The sequence below is a fragment of the Pungitius pungitius genome, chromosome 17, assembly GCF_949316345.1.
Source record: "Pungitius pungitius chromosome 17, fPunPun2.1, whole genome shotgun sequence".
NCBI lineage: Eukaryota > Metazoa > Chordata > Actinopteri > Perciformes > Gasterosteidae > Pungitius > Pungitius pungitius.
Window position 1 is genome coordinate 13689004 of NC_084916.1, and position 17810 is coordinate 13706813.

Consider the following 17810-nt stretch of genomic DNA (forward strand, 5'->3'; position numbering starts at 1 on the left):
TTGGAAGCTGGGAAATGAGGTCAGAGGAGCCAAAGACGCGAGACCATCTTCTGACGCTTTCTGATGATCTTAAATCTCTTTAGTTCTCTCTGCTTTCTTTCTCCGTCATTTTTCTGCTGATGATGATGTTCGACCCCCTCTTTGCTATTTGGTTTGCTGACCTTGCCGCCGGTATCTCCGTGTTTGACCCTCTCTCTCTCTCAGAGTAGGAGCTTTTGCTAAAGCCCAGCTGAGGTAGACACTAAACTCAACAGTGCAGCACTTGCTTTTTTCATATCTTCTGCATTATAGATGGACAGTTGTATTGTATATGTGTCATAGCGGCACTGATTCTATAGCTGCTGGTTTACAATCAGTTCAAACTGCCTCTTTTCTCCCAACATTGAAATATACATTTTTAAATATATATCATATTTGTACTTGCTACTCTGATCATAATAGTCCCGACATACTCTCATATTAATGATCAAGCTGAAATGCATTACAGGCCGGCCGACGAGCTATCGTAATTCATGGCGTGCTTCAAAGAAATATGACCCAGTAGTTAGAGATTAATGCAATATATACTATACTTTGATAAATGACAGTAAGCTTGTGAGGGGTTCGGGGGGTCAGCTAATCCCATTTCTAATTCCCAGTAGTCTTCGGCTCGATCAGGGATCAGTGGTTAAAGACCCAGGCCCCCCACTCTGCTCCCATTGCCCATCACTCCATAGAGTAGAAATGGCCCGGTGAGCAGCACAAGTAGCTCTCGCATCCTCAATCTGACGCGGTAGATCGAGGCTTGCTTCGGGCTCCGATTGATCTGGCGCCGCTATCGGCTTTGGCGCTGGCAGGTCTGAACCTTTGATGAAGTAAAACGCGTATTCTGCACACTGCCAAGCTGGACACAAATATGCCACAATGCTAACACTTTTCTTTCATAGCAGCATATTTATCCTTGATCTCTAGTTTTGCGCAGCGATGAGGAAAGGAATGCCCCCTTTTTTTTTTTTTACTCTCAATCACCAGATTTAGTTAAATCTGTTAATACTCTGAACTTTAACCGATTGATTATTGTGTCCACCAGAAGATTATGCTCGTGTGTGTGTGGGTGCGCATGTGCTTCTCTCTTTAAAAATGGGCTAACCTGTAAGGAATCTTTCCTCATAGGTTAGACAATTTGGCTGTGTAAACCTTAGTTTAGCGAAGGTCAGACTAAACTGAGGGGGATATGTTGGAGCTGGTTTACCTTTTGGTAGTTTGTGTTTGACTGACACACTGCCCGACTGACTATTTCTGTTCAGGGGTAGCTGAACATGAAGCATTACAAAGTGAAGTGCAGATTAGCAGCGGAGAGCTGCATGGATTAAAATGAGCGAGAAGTGAGTCGCAAAGTGCATCTGATACGCATGCGGTGTGGACGCTGAGCTGCATTCAATCAAACATTACAGCAGTTGACATTGCAACCCCACATGGGGGACATCTTTACTCCACTAATTGCCCTTTTCTTGTTGCGTATAGAAAAACATCTGGATGCTGTATAGAGTATGACCCCTTAGGAGACGGCAAGGAGTCTAAAAATAGATGCAGCGTGTACCGGATAATGCAGTGTCTATACAAGACCAACTGGTGTGCTAAAATATTTAGTTTGTCTCCATACTTCTGTGTTGGTCGGCCTTTCTTTTAACTCCCATCTTAAATTAAAAGGCCTTGAATTAAAGCACCACAATTGCACCCGTGCATATTTCCCCCATACCGCTGTCACGCACTTGCGCAGAAGCAACCACACACTAACACACTTAACAGCGATTGGGTGGGGGGGGGGATGATCGGGCTTGCTCCACTTTTCCATCCGACAGAGCAGAAAGGATCAAGACTGTGTGTCAGACAGAGAGCCATCTCAGCAAGAGGGAGTCGGCCACCAGGGCTTATGTGGGCTCTTCCTCCATTGGGCATCGGGAGTGGACAGGCTGTCGGCTCATTTCCCCAGCGATCACTGCAGTCCTTGGAGAGCGCTGCAACATGATAGCTGCAATTCTCAGTGCGGAACACCCGGGTTTCACAGTGAACTTGAGGTAGCCGTTTCGTGTTGAGATCAGTCCCAACCAAGTCTGAAATTTAGATAGGATTTCTTTCTGGACTACATGGATAATTGTGGATGGCTGGATGGATGCTCTTAAAAAAAACGAGTTATTCTTTTCTTTGCTTGATGAAGTTAGGTAAAGCATATTAGGGGTATTTGCTATTTCAGGACTATCTTTTTGAGTCATGCCTTCTTTTATTGATTGCATCACCATGTCACCAGGGGGAGTGGAATGGGGCACTAGACCTTTCCGTACAGCCAGGGACAGCCTTTAAAACTTCCCCTCGGTGATGTTGGCACTGGTAGTATTTAGTGTTTGAAGTTCAGTAGAGACTTTTCCTTTGCTGTCAGTTGGGATACATTGCCTACCGCCGGACCATGGCAGTTTAAGAACCACTTGGTAAGTAACATCTTTAACTTAAAAGAACCCTTGAGATCTATTATGGGATTATTTTGAAACTGTTGCGTTAAGGTCCTCTTACTGATTTTTCTTCGCAGAGGACAGCCTTATAAGATCTTTTTTGTAAGTCAAGTGCCGTATTTGCCGTATACTTATCTTGTTGATTTGCACATTATCCTCTTTTCTCTCGGGCAGCTGAAAGTAGGCTGAGAGGGCACTGTGTTAATGCTCCCGGGTTGTCATGCGGTCCTTAAGAGTCCTATTTGAGCCCCTGACAAGACACAGAGGAGTCCATCACATTTTCTGTGAATTGTACATGGAGCCTTACTGCTGTTCATATTTGCAGTGAGCGCAGTTAGTCATTAAATGGCTCCAACCCTAAACCTGTATCTCTGCTATTCCGGTGAGCTCACTAGCTTGCACACCAGGAACAAAGGGTAATCTCAGGAAAGAAGCTTATAAATTAGCCAAAGGTCGTGCCAGAAAGCTGATTGGGGTGGTGGAGGTCAACGATAAGTCATCCTGTTCACAGGAGAATCACAGAAGCAGCGTGAAAAAAGGCCTTGTGTGACAACATGACAAGATGTCAATCAATATGTGGAGACTTGGTGATCATGTGAGCTATTTAAATAACCTTCATAGTAGTTGCGTGCGGGCCTCTGATGGCTACTCCCTTCGTTATCACGACTGTATTCTGGGGAGATGGGTCTGATTCATGTGCACCCCTTAGCCCTTCGACAACACATCAGATTCACCAATAAATATTTAATGTTTCAGAAACCGCAACAGATAACATTTAAAAAGCTAAGCTTAACGGTCTGACACATGCACATAACGGCGAGTGTGAGATAATCTCACAGCATGTTCTTCTGGTTATAAAATCCAACTTTACATCTGTCAGAGTAAGTGGAAAAAAAAGCTTAGTTCATACAGAGTTAAGATCTGGGTCAAAAATTATTGATGCACACACTCACCCATGAAGTGAAATGCAAACCCATGCCAACCCTGTGGCAGGCGCTGCGTCAATGTGGGCTGGTCAGACCTGCATCACAGGTGATATAAAGGGTTAAGGAAGTACAGAAGATTTGCTTCAGTGCCTTCTGGCTATATTAAGAGTAAAAAGGGCAATGTGTATTCTGGTCATTTCTACTGGAATATATTCCATCAACCAACATGCACACTTTTCTCTATGTGGCTTCAATCGTGAAAGAAATCCCTGTCGTACTACATTCGCATGACAATTCAAAAATATTGTCAACAGTGCATTTGATATCTGTTGAAATTAGATTTTTTAAAAAGCAACTTTAGTAGTATTATATCAGGCTGTCTGCTGCCGGCTAATATTTTATTTTCAGGGTCTCCACTGTAGTCTAGAGGTCTTTTTTTCACAGCAGACCTTCCGTGAGCAGGAAAAGCACAGGTGTCACTAATAGCATTAGCGATGGATCCGTTCTTTCTTTCGGAGTTCCTAGTAAGTCATGGGGGACAGGGACATAGAATCAGCTTTCACAACAGGAGCCTTAAATTGGAGCGGATCAGTTTGGAATTTAGCCCAAATGTCTTTTTTGAAAATAGAAACTGTTAAAGATGTAAACGCTGCACGTGGTTCCACCTTGGGAAGAGGTCAATGGTGCATCTGCAAGAAAACACCATGGGAGGACATAAAATACTGCATGTGGGCTGGATTATTATTACGCTGTACTTTGATCAAAGGGTTTTTTGCTGCTTTTCAAATGTTTTAACCCCTTAAAACTGTGTCCACGTGAAGCCACTTAACTCCGTGATCCTTAGAATCCCTCTCTCCGGTACAGCGAGTCCTCACCTTCACGCTAGTCCTTCCGTCTACGACTCATTAACTCTGTTTGCTGTCTGTCACCGGCTATAGATCGGATTTAGACAATGACAGGTCAGAGTTGTACATATTTGCTATATTTGTCGTATTCCGCTCTTCGACCGTCTAATACAATGTCTGAATATTAAACCTGTATATATCTTTACAGGGCTGCATAGCGACTTGAGTTTCAGTTTTTCTTTGTAACATGGAGAAGTTCTGTGGTTAAAATAGATCACAAAAGCAATGGCACCTTTTGTCAGACATGAGCAACAGAGCATGGGATACAGGGCCTCCAACTTAACTACTGTACTTCTTTTGGCTACGGTCATCTCGTAGAGCAGTTCTGACAGTGTTTGCCAGCAGTCGTAATTAGCTGATAATGTTAATCCTCATTACATCGATAACAGCTGTGTAGAACAACATGTGCTCCTGTAATACCACTTCAAATGGCTAGCAGTGACCGGATCTTGAACGTCGCCCCCTTGCAGCATCCTCACCTCTATCATAAGGTGTGATACCTGTCTCCTCCGTCCCCTCAATACGTTCTGTCATCTGTGCCATGGAAATATAAGAAGGTTCCGCTGGATGAGAGGCATTTGCAACATGTCAGTATTCAATTTATTAAGCAGCTGGGGGCAGTGGCTTAAGCCTGCACCGTGATAGGAATTCAAAGCGTGTTGAATGTTTTTTTTTTTTTCTCTCTCTCATCAGGGAGCAATTGACTTTCATTGCATTACCCTTTCAGTCAAGGGTTGGTGCCAATTTATTCTCAGTAGACACAAAAGGTCAATTAACGCTGTTGTTCAGGAAGTTTTTCCTATTTTTTTCAACATCAAGCGACCAGTTAAGGAAACAAATGGTAAAGCATGGTGATGTTACTGTGGACCTTTGTTCCAACAGCGCACTCTTATGGGAAAAGCACATTTCTCTTTAGCGATGGTGACGGTTTCACTAGAGGTTTGACCCACCACTTTCTTTCAGTTTGTAATGGCACACACGTTTATGTGAATTGTCATATCTTTGACCCCGTACCTATTTGTAATCACTAGTTAAAAGCTTTAAAGCTTTTTTATGGAGAAACTGATGTCCTTTCAGGCTCCAACTGTACATTACGATGGTCATGGTGAACATTACTGCATACTGTCATTCTGTACTTGAAGCACTTTGTGCAGCCTCTATATTTTGGCACTGTGTGATCTCCATGTGCACTACCTGTCATGATGAAGCCAACTCTAACACTCATTAAATAAAACTAAATTCTTTGTCAATGTCAAGACCAAACAACAGATGAGTTTGTTATCGCTAAGCAAGCAAACTCTCACTATTTTTTTTTTTTTAGATAAAGCCAGGTGGATATCCTTGCAGGATACATTTTGGAACCATTGCCTATAAACCAGCGATGCTCACACGTCTACCTGTAAATCTGCTAACCTGTCCATCACAACAGCAGCTCTCAACTCATTCTTGGTCTACAGTAGGACGGAAATAAAACCAAAGACATTGCCTTTTAATTCTTCCTTGCCAGCTCAGTCCATGTGACAATTTGAATACTTCTATGAGCCCTGTGGAGCGCAACAGCAGAACAAGTGTCTGTCTATAGCCGTAGTGGAATTGCAATAACAAAGATCACGGTTTGCTTCAACTTTGTGGCGAAATGTTGGAGCTGGCTTTTTGTTGAAAGACATCAATACCAAACATTTGATCTGAAGCTCATTTAAGCTTGAAATCCAACGGCCTGAGCAAAGAGGTCACAGATATTGTGCATTACCCCAAACTGGCATACAATATCTGTTGTGTGTGTCCTTGCATGTTTTAAGACCGATCATGTCAGTTTGAATGAAGGCATTTCACATTTGCATCTGGTATGCGATGCATAAACAGACAAGCATAATACAATACACGTAACATTTCTGCATGTGACAGACATTAATCGTTGATGCGTGACATGCTCATGTGCCCTGAATTGCTTCCTGGTGTGAACAAATCCATTTGCCAAAACTTAGCTTGACATCTCTTGAGAGTTCATACTGATACGTTTTCTATGCATGGATGCATTATTGCGGGATGAAGCATTGTCAATTCATATACGCCATGTTTTTTCATATGGAGGAAATGTAAATGTAACCCGAAGGTACGTCACAAAATGTATACAATTTGTAGAATTTCCTCATAAAAGGTAAAAAGTGCACATTCTCATTCCCTCTACTCTTTTTCATTCGTACCGAGACACACACAGAAGCCACAAAGCCGTGCACCATGTTGCTTTGTGTCAAGCTGATGGCTTCTCTATTGTTTTCCAATCCACAGTTTTTGAAATGTTACTGTGCAGAGAATGATCAGCAGGGGATTGTACCGAAAAGTCATTCATTACATTGTCAAATGACTGTTTCGGTGTGTGTGTGTGTGTGTGTGTGTGTGCGTGTGCGTGTGCGTGTGCTTTCCTTCATGAATGAATGTTGATACATTCTTGTCATTTAGTGTTATACTGATCAAATTGGAGTTTTCTGTCATAGCAGGGGAGTATTAGAGAGCTAATGGGGGAAAATGTCATTGTTAAATCATGAAAATATAGTCTTAAGAATAATATAAGAAATCGTATAACGTGTTGTGTTTCGCCATATTCCACTTGCTCATACAGTAGGATGTATGAAAATGAGCAAAGTGAGTTCTCGAATAGCAGGGCAACTTGAGTAATTATTTTGTCATTGTTCTTCGGTATCTTGTTATATTTTATGTTAAACGATCTGTCTTTTTTTATGACCCAAAACGCACAGTAACATTTAAAATGTGCCTCAAGATACCAAAAAAAATATAAAGAGCAATTCATCAGTTTATAATTTTTTTCTTCAATATGTAAACAAAAAAGCCTAAAGATAAAGAATATTGCCAGTCTGAGCCCTTGAATTTTCAGTATGCAAATCATATTATGGTGATATGGTCAATATACAGGCAAGACTCAATTACATGTTCTCTTACGTTTAGTGTTGAGGGTCTTCATTGCTATTAGCTAGGGACGATGTATTTAAGTTATCCATTACAGCATTAGTGGTAAAAGAACCGCCAACGTTCTCTATTTTTGGCACCGTCAAGACACCTGTGTAGCTGCTCTCCCAGTATGTCTCTTGATAGCTGGAACATAAATGAATCCACGGTTACATCTGAGGTCAGCGTGCAGAGTAATCTGCCAGGGTAATTAGTTCAGGTGGAATCTTATTGATCGACCGCCACATTCAACATTCTGTTGAGGGCAGTTAGAGGGAAGTGGAGGAGGGGGGGGGGGGTGATTCCAGGCACTCTCTTTCCCAGTAACGTGTCAAAGCAATTGACCATTTAGTGCAGAATAATCCCCATCCACCACTTAAGCCGCGATGGTCTTTGTTTACCCTTAGCTCGGGCAACCATTCTCATCCGTCTTCGAGGGCCCCGAGTTATTTAGAAAAAGGGAGCTGGAACAGAAAGAGGGGAAAAAAGTAAGAACAGGAGAGGGGAAAGCGGGTGTTCAACGGGGAGGGGGACTCACAAACAAGTGCTACGCCGTTGACTTATCGCATCATTTCCATGGGGGGAATAAAGGCCGCCGGTTTCTCCCCATTGAAGGGACTGGGTTCACTTGATGCTCTACTCTCTGAAACGTTCCGTTTCACTCGTTCTTCGAGTTGGACATTCGCATTGACGTGTTCACTCACGTGACCGGTTTTCTGTCTTAACAGCCACTGTTTGTGTCCCCCCTCCTCCCTCTCTTATGCCTCCCCCTTTTCCCCACCTCCAGGGAAGCTGGCGCAGAAAACTGGGGCACAGAAGGCTGCCAAACGCTCGCGTCAACCACCGTCCACACCAAATGCCTCTGCAGCAGGATTTCCACCTACGCCGTGTTAGCGCAGCAAGCTAAAGACCCGGTGAGTCACCTGTGGTTATCCAGATGTGGGGGTGGGGGAGCGGGGGGGCGACGAGGCCACTACCAAGATGTCCAGGAAATGAAGAGATGGGTGTACGGTGTGATACAACAGGCTGCCGAGGACGCCATGTACAGTCTTCATGTGGTTGTCGTGCGGCTGATTTGCTTCAACCTATCGAAGGTCAGGATGTTCAACGCACGACTTCTGTGTGATTGGAGAGGAGGCGTCAAGAGGAAGACATTTGTGTCTGCGTCTGATTATGTCTGCAGTACAAGACCTGTGCTTCTATTAACAGATCTGGTGACCTGCCGAATGTGTGACTTGTGTATAGCGCCTAACCACTATAGGAGAGTTGGGTCGTATACTTGCTTCGACAGCCTTATCAAAGAACCAAATAAATGGAGAGTGGGACATTTATTTTCAGGACGAAAGTCGGCAAATGTGTGGCAGCATCACCAGTTATTTTTACGCCACTTTTGTTCCATATGATTATTTTTGTACAGCCTTCTTTATCTTTGAGTTCTTTTTCATAAATCAAATACTTGAGTCCAAAACCATTTCAAAGACTCAAAATGTTAAATGAGGATTTTTCTTTAGAAAGGAACTCTTTTGGAACAGAACGTACTTGATGGATGTCATGTAGGTCCCACTGTAGCAGTAAGAGTTTTTATTTTATTGCGCTTGCCTCCTCCTCTGGACATTTTGTATCCTTTCTTTTTTTTACAAGTGTAAAGAGGGTCAAAATAAGGTGATGGCCTCCAGGGGAATGACTGCAGTTCTTCATTATTTTGTACCTCCAACCTTGAATTACTTCACAGGGGTCCGGCACCTTTTACTGAACAAGGGAAAACATTAATTCCCATTATGTGGGGAAAAACACAATGGCTCTGACCTACGCTCTCAATGGACCACTCCCGCTGCTATTTCTGGTTCCTGGTACTCCTCTTCCAACTGAACAATATTGACTTTTGCTTTCCACAGCAAGCTGGTCGACCGTGTTTGGTGAAAGAGGGCTAGGAGAGAAAACACATTGACTTTTGTGTAATACCTGTGAAGAGCGTGTCAGTCATTAGTGATTTGCTATTCAGCTCAGCCATTAGCCAGCGCTGAAGACCGGAAGCTATGGGTCAGTGTCTGTGGCTTTCAGTCAGGACTTTTCAAGTCCACTCTGTCGCTTCAGGGGCCACCAGTTTTTTCAAAAAGGACAAAGGAACATCCAGACATGCAAGCGTGCATGCGTGCATGGGGGGGGGGGGCGATGTTTAAGTGGACACTAAAACTCACACTCAGTGCAGTATGCTGTGTCCAGTTTGTGTGGCTGTGTGCTGAGTATCAGCAGCCAAGCTCTGACAGCTTATCCTGGGCCACGGCGCTAGGGACAAGGGGTGGGTGGGGGGGAGGGGGTGTTGAGGATTAACCTCCATGTTTAATAGAAACGGCAGGGAGGGAGGGGAGAGAAAGAGATGGAGGGATTTAGAAGCGGCGTTGCCATTACAGGCAGTTTACAGTGAAGCGAGGGATAGCCGCTTAATCCTGTTTACTTTCTGTGGCCTCTGAGATTTCTGTGTGTGTGTGTGTGTGTGTGTGAGATTTCTGATGTGTGTCTGTAGAGGGACCTTCACTATCAGACACAAGACAGAGGTTGTTACTTCAGGGAAACAGAGGAGAGAGAGAGAGGGAGAGAGAACAGTTGATTGAGGGAGGTCACAAAGCTGCACAATGAACCGAGCCACTCAGTTCCCCAAAGGACTGCGGTGGGGACACAAACCCTACGGATACGTCCGGACGCATCGCCCCAGCAGCACGAGAGGGGTCATGGGATTCGGAGCGGAAGGAGGCATTGGCTTCGTAAAAGTCTGTTTAACGTTTAGGGCCCAAAGTTAAACAAGTGTGCTGTGTACTTATGGAGGTTCAGCCCGTGAGGCTGGTGGCCCTATTGGTCGTTGACGTGTAAATGTGGTCACCACTTTATCAGACACGTTTCGTGGTTAAAGTGAGATCCGCGGCTTGTGCTTGCCCAAGCAGGGAACCAGAAATGTGAGGGAGGAGGTCAGCGATTTCGGGCAACACCTGAGACCTTGATCCACTCAGTGTGGATGAGCACACGCACACACACACACCCACCCACATTAGCTTGGATGAGATGGGGGGGGGGGGGCAAACATTTCCATGATTCATTTTTAAGGCAATTACTGCGTCAAAGCGAGAACACGGATTCTTTTACCTGTCAGGCTAACTGCTCTCGGGCCTACTGAGGTTTGTTGTCCTGGTATGTCATTAGTGCTCACCAGCACCTCATCACACAGAAAATATCACGCAGGCGATCGTATTATTTAGACGGTCAAAGTGCCCGATTCGACTGGCGAGGGATGATAGCGGTGATTCAAGCGGCACGGGACGGCAGCCTGCATGCTCTAAGTTATTACTGCTGAACTGCAGACGGTGTTTAGAAAAGAAGGCAAAGGCTGCCCTAGATCGGGCAAGACTACAAGGTTCTAGGATTGCAAATACCTCGCACTTGTCAACTGTAATCAAAAGATCGGCGTTGCTTGAATTTGTGCGAGGCTTTGCATGGAATTGCATTAGAGCGCTTGGATCCCCGCGTTGGTGGTTGTCGCTAACCCTAATTGAAGGTTAGTCGGTAACAGGAGAAATCACGAAAGAGTACACAGGTGAAATTATTTAGCGGCGTTTCTCTGGCTCCATGGCTGACCGCAGGTGGGATAGATTTGATAAGATGAACAATTTGATACTTGTTGCTTTTGACACAACCCGGGAATGCAGGTTTCATTTTGTATTTCCTTCTTTTCCTTCCAAAGCAGACACCGTCCTTTTGCTGACCTCGTGGATGAAATTTCATCCGATTACTGTGAACCAACAAAGCCTGTTATAGTGTCTATGACTAAGCCAATGAGGTTTTAAAGAATTAGTATATTTTCCTAATAGCTTTGATATCAAATATTATTTGCAGAAGGTCTACATGTTGTAGCTGATATTGCTTCAACAAGCAGAGCAGAACTCGTATGGTGCTCTCCGGGATGTGACACATCGCCGAGAGGCTCACGGTGTGGTTTCAGGCCACTGAAGCCAGAGCCTGTCAAGCTGAAAGCCTTAAGGGTCTGCTGAATTTATTCAGCATATCGCAGGTATTATTTATGCACTGCCATGACAGCCAAACAGGCAACTGAATGGGAGGAACACCAGGTGGAAAGATGCAGAGTTCTGTGCCGTGCCTCAGTCTGCATGTGTGTACGAGTGTGGTTGTGATCCATCAGTCACGTGAGTCTTCAGTTCGGTGTATTTACACATCTGGCTTGAATGCAGCGACGTTGATTAGTTTCCGGCAACAAAATAAATGTAAGTCCAGCGTTCAGTCTCCCTTTAGCCTTGCCTTCTTGCTGGCCTTTTTCATATAGTGTTTAGCGCGGCACGAATAGGGGACCTTGAACGCTGAAACGCTCCATACAGATGACAAACTCCAGAGCACGGGCCAGACCATTAAAATCATAGGGAGGGGTGGTACAAAGCAGTTTAAATATTTTAGGGTTATTAGTAATTATTAGCAAAACAAATGGCATTTCCTTCAACCTCAGCAGCAGCTGTTTCATTCTAATTAGCCAAATGTGCACGCCGACGAGCTAAATTAAGCCGGGCACCACGATACACATGATGAAGATTACACCAGCCTGTTAGCATGGCTATGGTTAGGATGTTAGCAGGCTGGCATGAGCATTTATTTAAAAAGCTCAGCTGTGCTTTAGTTCAGCCTCACAGAACAGCGAGTGATTGCTCTAAGCATCCATCCCCCTGAACTCTACAAAGTAGGTGTAAGTTGACCAACCAAACCGCCACATGAATCGGTTCAGTAATAATTACAGCAGTCTTCCGAGGCGCAGTCGAAAGGCTCTGTGGTGCCTCTTTGGTGAGCTCCAAAGAAACAGTATGAACATCGACTTTTTTTAAAGAGCCTAAATGGCCACATCACACAAGCAGAGTGGTTATTAGTGCACAAAGACACACACTTACACCAAGCTGCCCTATGGAGTTATAGCAAGTGCAGACATTTTCCATCTAAAAGATGCCTTTGCGCTACTACCTGGAAACAAGTGCAGCTTTTTGTCATTTCAGCATTATAAATCTTGATGATCTCCCCGGACGAGTCGATCGAAAATGATTAGCGAGGAGAATTTGAGAGACCTACTGCTGAGGTGTGAGTAAGAAGGTGAAGGCAGGGAGGAACTGGGGTAAGAAGAGACACAGAGAGGGAGATAAAGGGAAGGAGGAGGCTGGCCAGTAAGATAGGAGGGAGTGGAGGGTAGAGGAGTGTCAGTGAGAGGAGATAAGTAGGTTAAACTTCCTGAGCTGAAAATAGCTATCTTCTCCATCACATGGTAGCCAAGCTGCCCAGGGGAGCCTCAGCACACTCTTTATAATCTGTGCTTTCTCTGTGTGCTTTTCTGGTCCCTCACACACACACACACACACACACACAAAATACACTACATCGCCCAACTCCAACATCATATAACTATATTCAGAGTAGGGCATTCGTGTTATCACTTGGAGCCTGAGGCCTGATGTGTTGTGTTTGTTTGTGTGGGGGCCGTTTCCTATGTTTTATTTTGTTTTCCTCATTTGTAGCATTCTTCCACTTCTCACCTTGCAACACATATTAAGGACACTTGGAACACTTAACAAATTGACACAATTAAGTGCTGTTGGACAACATCTGAATGTGTATCTAGTACACGACAAGTACAGATGTAATTGGTTGCATTACTTACTGTTAGCGGTTCATTTCTGTTCTTATTTGTGCATGTTTGTGGGTGATGTTGTCGTTGTGCGCTTGTCATTTGCATCTCGCGTGTTTGATCTGTCAGACCACTAGAAAACCAACGCCTGCAAATCCTTTGACCTTCCCCTCGACGTTCCATCAAAGAGTCTCTGTGGTCTCCCACTCTGCTCGCCGTACCCCCTCTTTGTGTTCTGTTTTTGCGGGTCCTCTCCTTTATTATTAGGTGGTTTTGATTATGTTTCCCCTCGATTCTCCTCCTGGTGTCTCTGCGCGCGCTCGCCATATTGGTATTCCATCCTATTCCACTCTCCTCCAGAGAAATAGGCTACCTTTGATGAGCCAGGGAAAACCACTAAAAGAGTCGCTTTGACGCTCTCGTTGGGATTTTCTCTCTATTTTTCCCTCCCACAATCCTTTGCTTTATCTTAGGGGTTCTCAAATCTTCCCTCTTCATCTTTCCCTGAATATCTTTCCTTCTCCTTTTGAGTATGCATTCTATATTCATTTTCGAAGTCCTCCCTGTTTCTTTCCTCTTCAGCTCCTCTTGAATGGACACACAGCGACATTCATGCAGCTGGAACATGGTCTTTCAATTACTTTGCACATCTGCGTAGCTGCGCCTTTGTGTTTGAGTATATACTTTATCTGCTGTTAAAGACACCTTGTACGGCGCCTGTGTTCTGTGATACATTGCTGGGACGAAAGGAAAGGCCAGACACCCTGGGAGGTGAATTGGAGTAAATTGTGTGATTGAGAACTTAAAAGCAGGGCAAACATTAAGCCCATTTGGGACACAGCGGGGTATATGCTCGCCATGCAGCTTCACTCATCCTATCAAAGGCACACCTCGGGAGAGAAATCATATCAGAGGCCCGCTCTACGCCATGACCTAAATCGTACAATTTTGCGCCATAGTTGAGTGCTTTCATTCTTGTTTGACTGAAATCATACAATGAATGTAAGCAGCAACAAATTACGTCTACTGTACCATCGCTACATCAGCAATTGGTTGGTCACCTCATTTCTTACAGTGAATGATAGTGAATTGAAAATGTTTTTAAGGTGGTTGTCGGTGATGCTGTAAAAGGTGCACAAGATTTATCCAAGTGGTGTAGTTGCTTCCAGCGAACGAGAGCTTTCACATTAGTGTAATTATTTGTTATTCTCCAGCTCCATCGAAGACATAATTGCATGTAATTATCAGGTATAATGGAATTAAAAGGGGCTGTCTAAGAGATTACAACTCAGGAAAAAATTAGACTTAATTGAAACTGCAACTCCAAACAGGGAAGTGTGTCTACAATTACTATAATCTATAAAGGAAAAGGAAAGAGAAAACCGGATTCTATTGCAATCTGTTGTCACTCTCCCTGACGTATGAATCCATATCCATATTCCATATTTGTATCTATCTAGTTATGGGCTCTTGCAACCCTTTTGCACGCAAACTATAAAACTGAATTTAAACTCTTTTTTGGAATAACAATGCTTTTGTATTTTTCTGAAGTTTTTTTTGTTCAGGAAAAATACTATTGTTCTCAATGATAAAATATTTAATTCATTGAGAACAACAGGATTTCATTAATATGCTGGAAAACAAAGATAATTTATACATTAATTTTACAAAAGAAAATGTAACGATACAAAAATGATGTCTTACTTCAAGGTCTGCAGCAGCAGCCCCTTAAACTTCCATTCTTACTACTAACTGTCAGAGCGTTTCATTTGGCTTCAAAAACTAGTTTGGTCGTCTATTTCTTTTTTTTTTTTTAATTGCCCTATTTCTCACTTGATTTTTTTTCTCAGTCATCATCGTTAACAAAAGTTTGATGTCAATGAAGGTAAATTGGTAAATGACGGTTTCATTTAGAGTGGAACTAGTAACGATTCTGGGTCGGAGCGGAGACTCTGAAGCAGAGGACAGACACGGGAGACGTAGTAGGCGAGGTCCTTTATTTGGCAAGAGGTCGTCATACTCGAGAGGTCCGCCGATGGAGGCAAACGACTCCAACGGGGAGCCGGCAGAATCCAAAAGTCAAGAGCAGGCAAAGTCATAAACCACAGGAGCAAACGCTGGAAGGAAATACTGTAGAGCAATGAGTACACAGGGTGACACGGAGACAATCTGGCAGCCAAACACGGAGAGCAGGGGACTATATTTGTAGGGTTGGCATGGGGGAAAAAAAACAGGGCCAGGTGATTAAGTGCAGGCGTAGCGAGATTAGGATCTGGAGGACAGAAACTGAAATGACGGGAGATTAGTGACAAAGTAAAACAGCAGGCACATGTATGATAAACGGGATGTTACAAAAACAGGGATTGACTGGTTGCTACCATGGTGTTTTAATTTATTTTATTCATCCTGTTATCATAACCCACTCATTTATTTTCACTGGGAAATATGCTACATGACGGAAGCTCAGGATGCTCTAATTGTGACTCAAAATGCCTTATGTTGTCTTTTTTTTTTTTGTGGGATCATACCTAATATTATATAACTAAACTTTCTCTTTCCTTCCCTTTCCGTATCTTTTTCCTCGTCAGGACATGGGTCCTACCAGCATGCCCTCTCTGCCCCTCATGGTGGGCTGTGGCGTTTCCTGCACCGCTCTTCTCATCCTGCTGCTAATCTACGCTGCCTTCTGGAGGTACACGTGCACACACCAACGCTGATTATACAGACCCATTCCTTTTACAGCCAGAGGGGATTTTTTCTTACAATTTACACTCCTACAGCACCAATCCATGCAAAAATGCAATTGTGTGTGTGTGTGTGTGTGTCCTTTGCTCTGCCAAAACTCCAATGAGGCCTAATAAGGAACAAATGGTTCAACTACAGCAGCGGGGGTGGTGATTAGTTTTTGGTGGCACACATGACAGATGGTAGAATCAAGCTAATGACTCTGTACAATGTCCAAAAAGATACTGTTCAGTCTGTTAATCTGTCATTAATACTCATCTCATATGTCTGTCCCCTCTGTTCCTCCCTTTCTCTCTCTCTCTCTATCTCTCTCTCTCTTTTTCTCCTCTGCCCTGTAGGTACATCCGTTCGGAGAGATCCATAATCTTGGTGAATTTTTGCCTCTCCATTTTGGCCTCCAATTTATTGATTTTGGTAGGACAATCTCAAACCCTTAGCAAGGTAAGGCACTGTGCACGGAACAACGCAGACAAAACATTTACTCCGAAACACACTTTCCCCATAAACGATAATCGATACAATCACAATGCCATTCAGCGTTCACGATCAAGCTTTTTTTCAACAACATGAAATAAAAAGGTCTAGACATTCAGAACAATATTAGCTTGATCGCACTCCTTTTTTCCTTTTATCCTCTTTCTCTTGCGTAGGTTTCATTTGCCTTGGCTGAACAGCCGTCTAAAGATGATTCATTATGACTATTTTTTAATTTCTTTGTAAAAGGGGTCTACAAAGGTTTCTTTTATTTCCCCTTTAGGGTCTTTGTACTGTGACTGCCGCGTTCCTGCATTTCTTCTTCTTGGCCTCCTTCTGCTGGGTGCTGACGGAGGCGTGGCAGTCCTATCTCGCTGTCATTGGCAAAATGAGGTCACGACTCATTCGCAAGCGTTTTCTGTGCCTCGGCTGGGGTGAGCATTTTGTTCTTCATTTGATGCTGCGAAGAATGTGATGAAACATGAAATCATCCCGTGGTTACCTCATTTCAAAAGTCATTTTTCTATGTTGACTATATTGCTTTCCCCCCCCATATGCTTCCTTGAGAACGTTGAGTGGGCGCGTTCAATGTCGTCTTTCGAAGAGATGCCTTTCATTTACCTTCACAATGTGCCTAAGTTGACTGCCTTCTGATCACCATAGCAACGTCATCGCAGAGAAGTAGGGCTGTATTGGTACGTGTGACGGATCACAGGCTTGACAATCAGCAGCTATCTCATTGGCGTGACTGAAATACGACTTTTTTCAACGGGTTCAAATGGAATACCAAGATGAGAACAAATCAATACTGCTGCGTATAAGAAGAGCAGCAAAACATTATTTAGTGCGTTATTTAGCCAACTTAAAGACAGGCCCACAAGTGTACTCTATATTTAGAATGTTTTCTGCACTTCATTTTGACTTCAGACCGCAATGTCCAACAGGGAACTGAAATTGACATTTGTCGAAGTACTCTCCAAAATCAGAATATTTACTAAAGTTCTAGATGGATAAAATCGTTTCCCACAAAGGCACAGTACTTTGCTCCTTTACTAGATGATCCTGTCAGCTTCTCTAAGCGTGCTTGCTTCTTCTACTGAGGGTAATTACATATATGTACCTCATAGAACTCTGCTGAACAGCTGCCATATACCTTTGAGTTGATTTTGCAACAGCCTTTAAAGGTACCAGCAGATACGGCTTGCCAGTATACTGCGGATTAATGGCGTGAACCTTTCCGTTTAACGGTGGCATCCACTGCAACACGCAGGCGCCATGTTTCTGCCTTTGCTTTGTGTGAAGGAGAATTTTCCCCATAGCAAAGAAGCAAAGATGCTTAGATGAATTGGATGCTGCTTGTTGTTTGACTGGAATGAGTGATGGAAAGCGACATGACGTGGAATTTGTTCATCTAAAAATGTAACAGATTTTCGTGTTGTAGTGCTGAAAGTGTTTGCTGAATTATGTTGAATAACCTTCATTTCGCTTTTCCCATTTACTTGGCTATTATTTGGCTACATTAAGGAATCAATTTGCTGTAAGACAGTCATTATAGTTTTTAATATAATTCTACTATTTACAGCCAAAGCTAGAAGTGAATTTTTACAGGCATCAAGGCTAACGGAGGGTCACGGTATTAACTCTG

At 43.5% G+C, this 17810-nt stretch overlaps 1 protein-coding gene across 4 annotated transcripts in view; it reads left to right on the top strand.

The window, feature by feature from the left end:
* adgrb2 (adhesion G protein-coupled receptor B2) overlaps positions 1 to 17810 on the top strand; it is a 161668-nt gene that overhangs the window by 108120 nt on the left and 35738 nt on the right. For all 4 annotated transcript variants that reach the window (XM_037474375.2, XM_037474377.2, XM_037474378.2 and 1 more), the window contains exons 17-20: positions 8069 to 8195; positions 15535 to 15638; positions 16030 to 16132; positions 16449 to 16599. In XM_037474375.2, coding sequence (XP_037330272.2) covers positions 8069 to 8195; positions 15535 to 15638; positions 16030 to 16132; positions 16449 to 16599 — 485 coding nt within the window. The remainder of the gene's footprint in view (positions 1 to 8068; positions 8196 to 15534; positions 15639 to 16029; positions 16133 to 16448; positions 16600 to 17810) is intronic.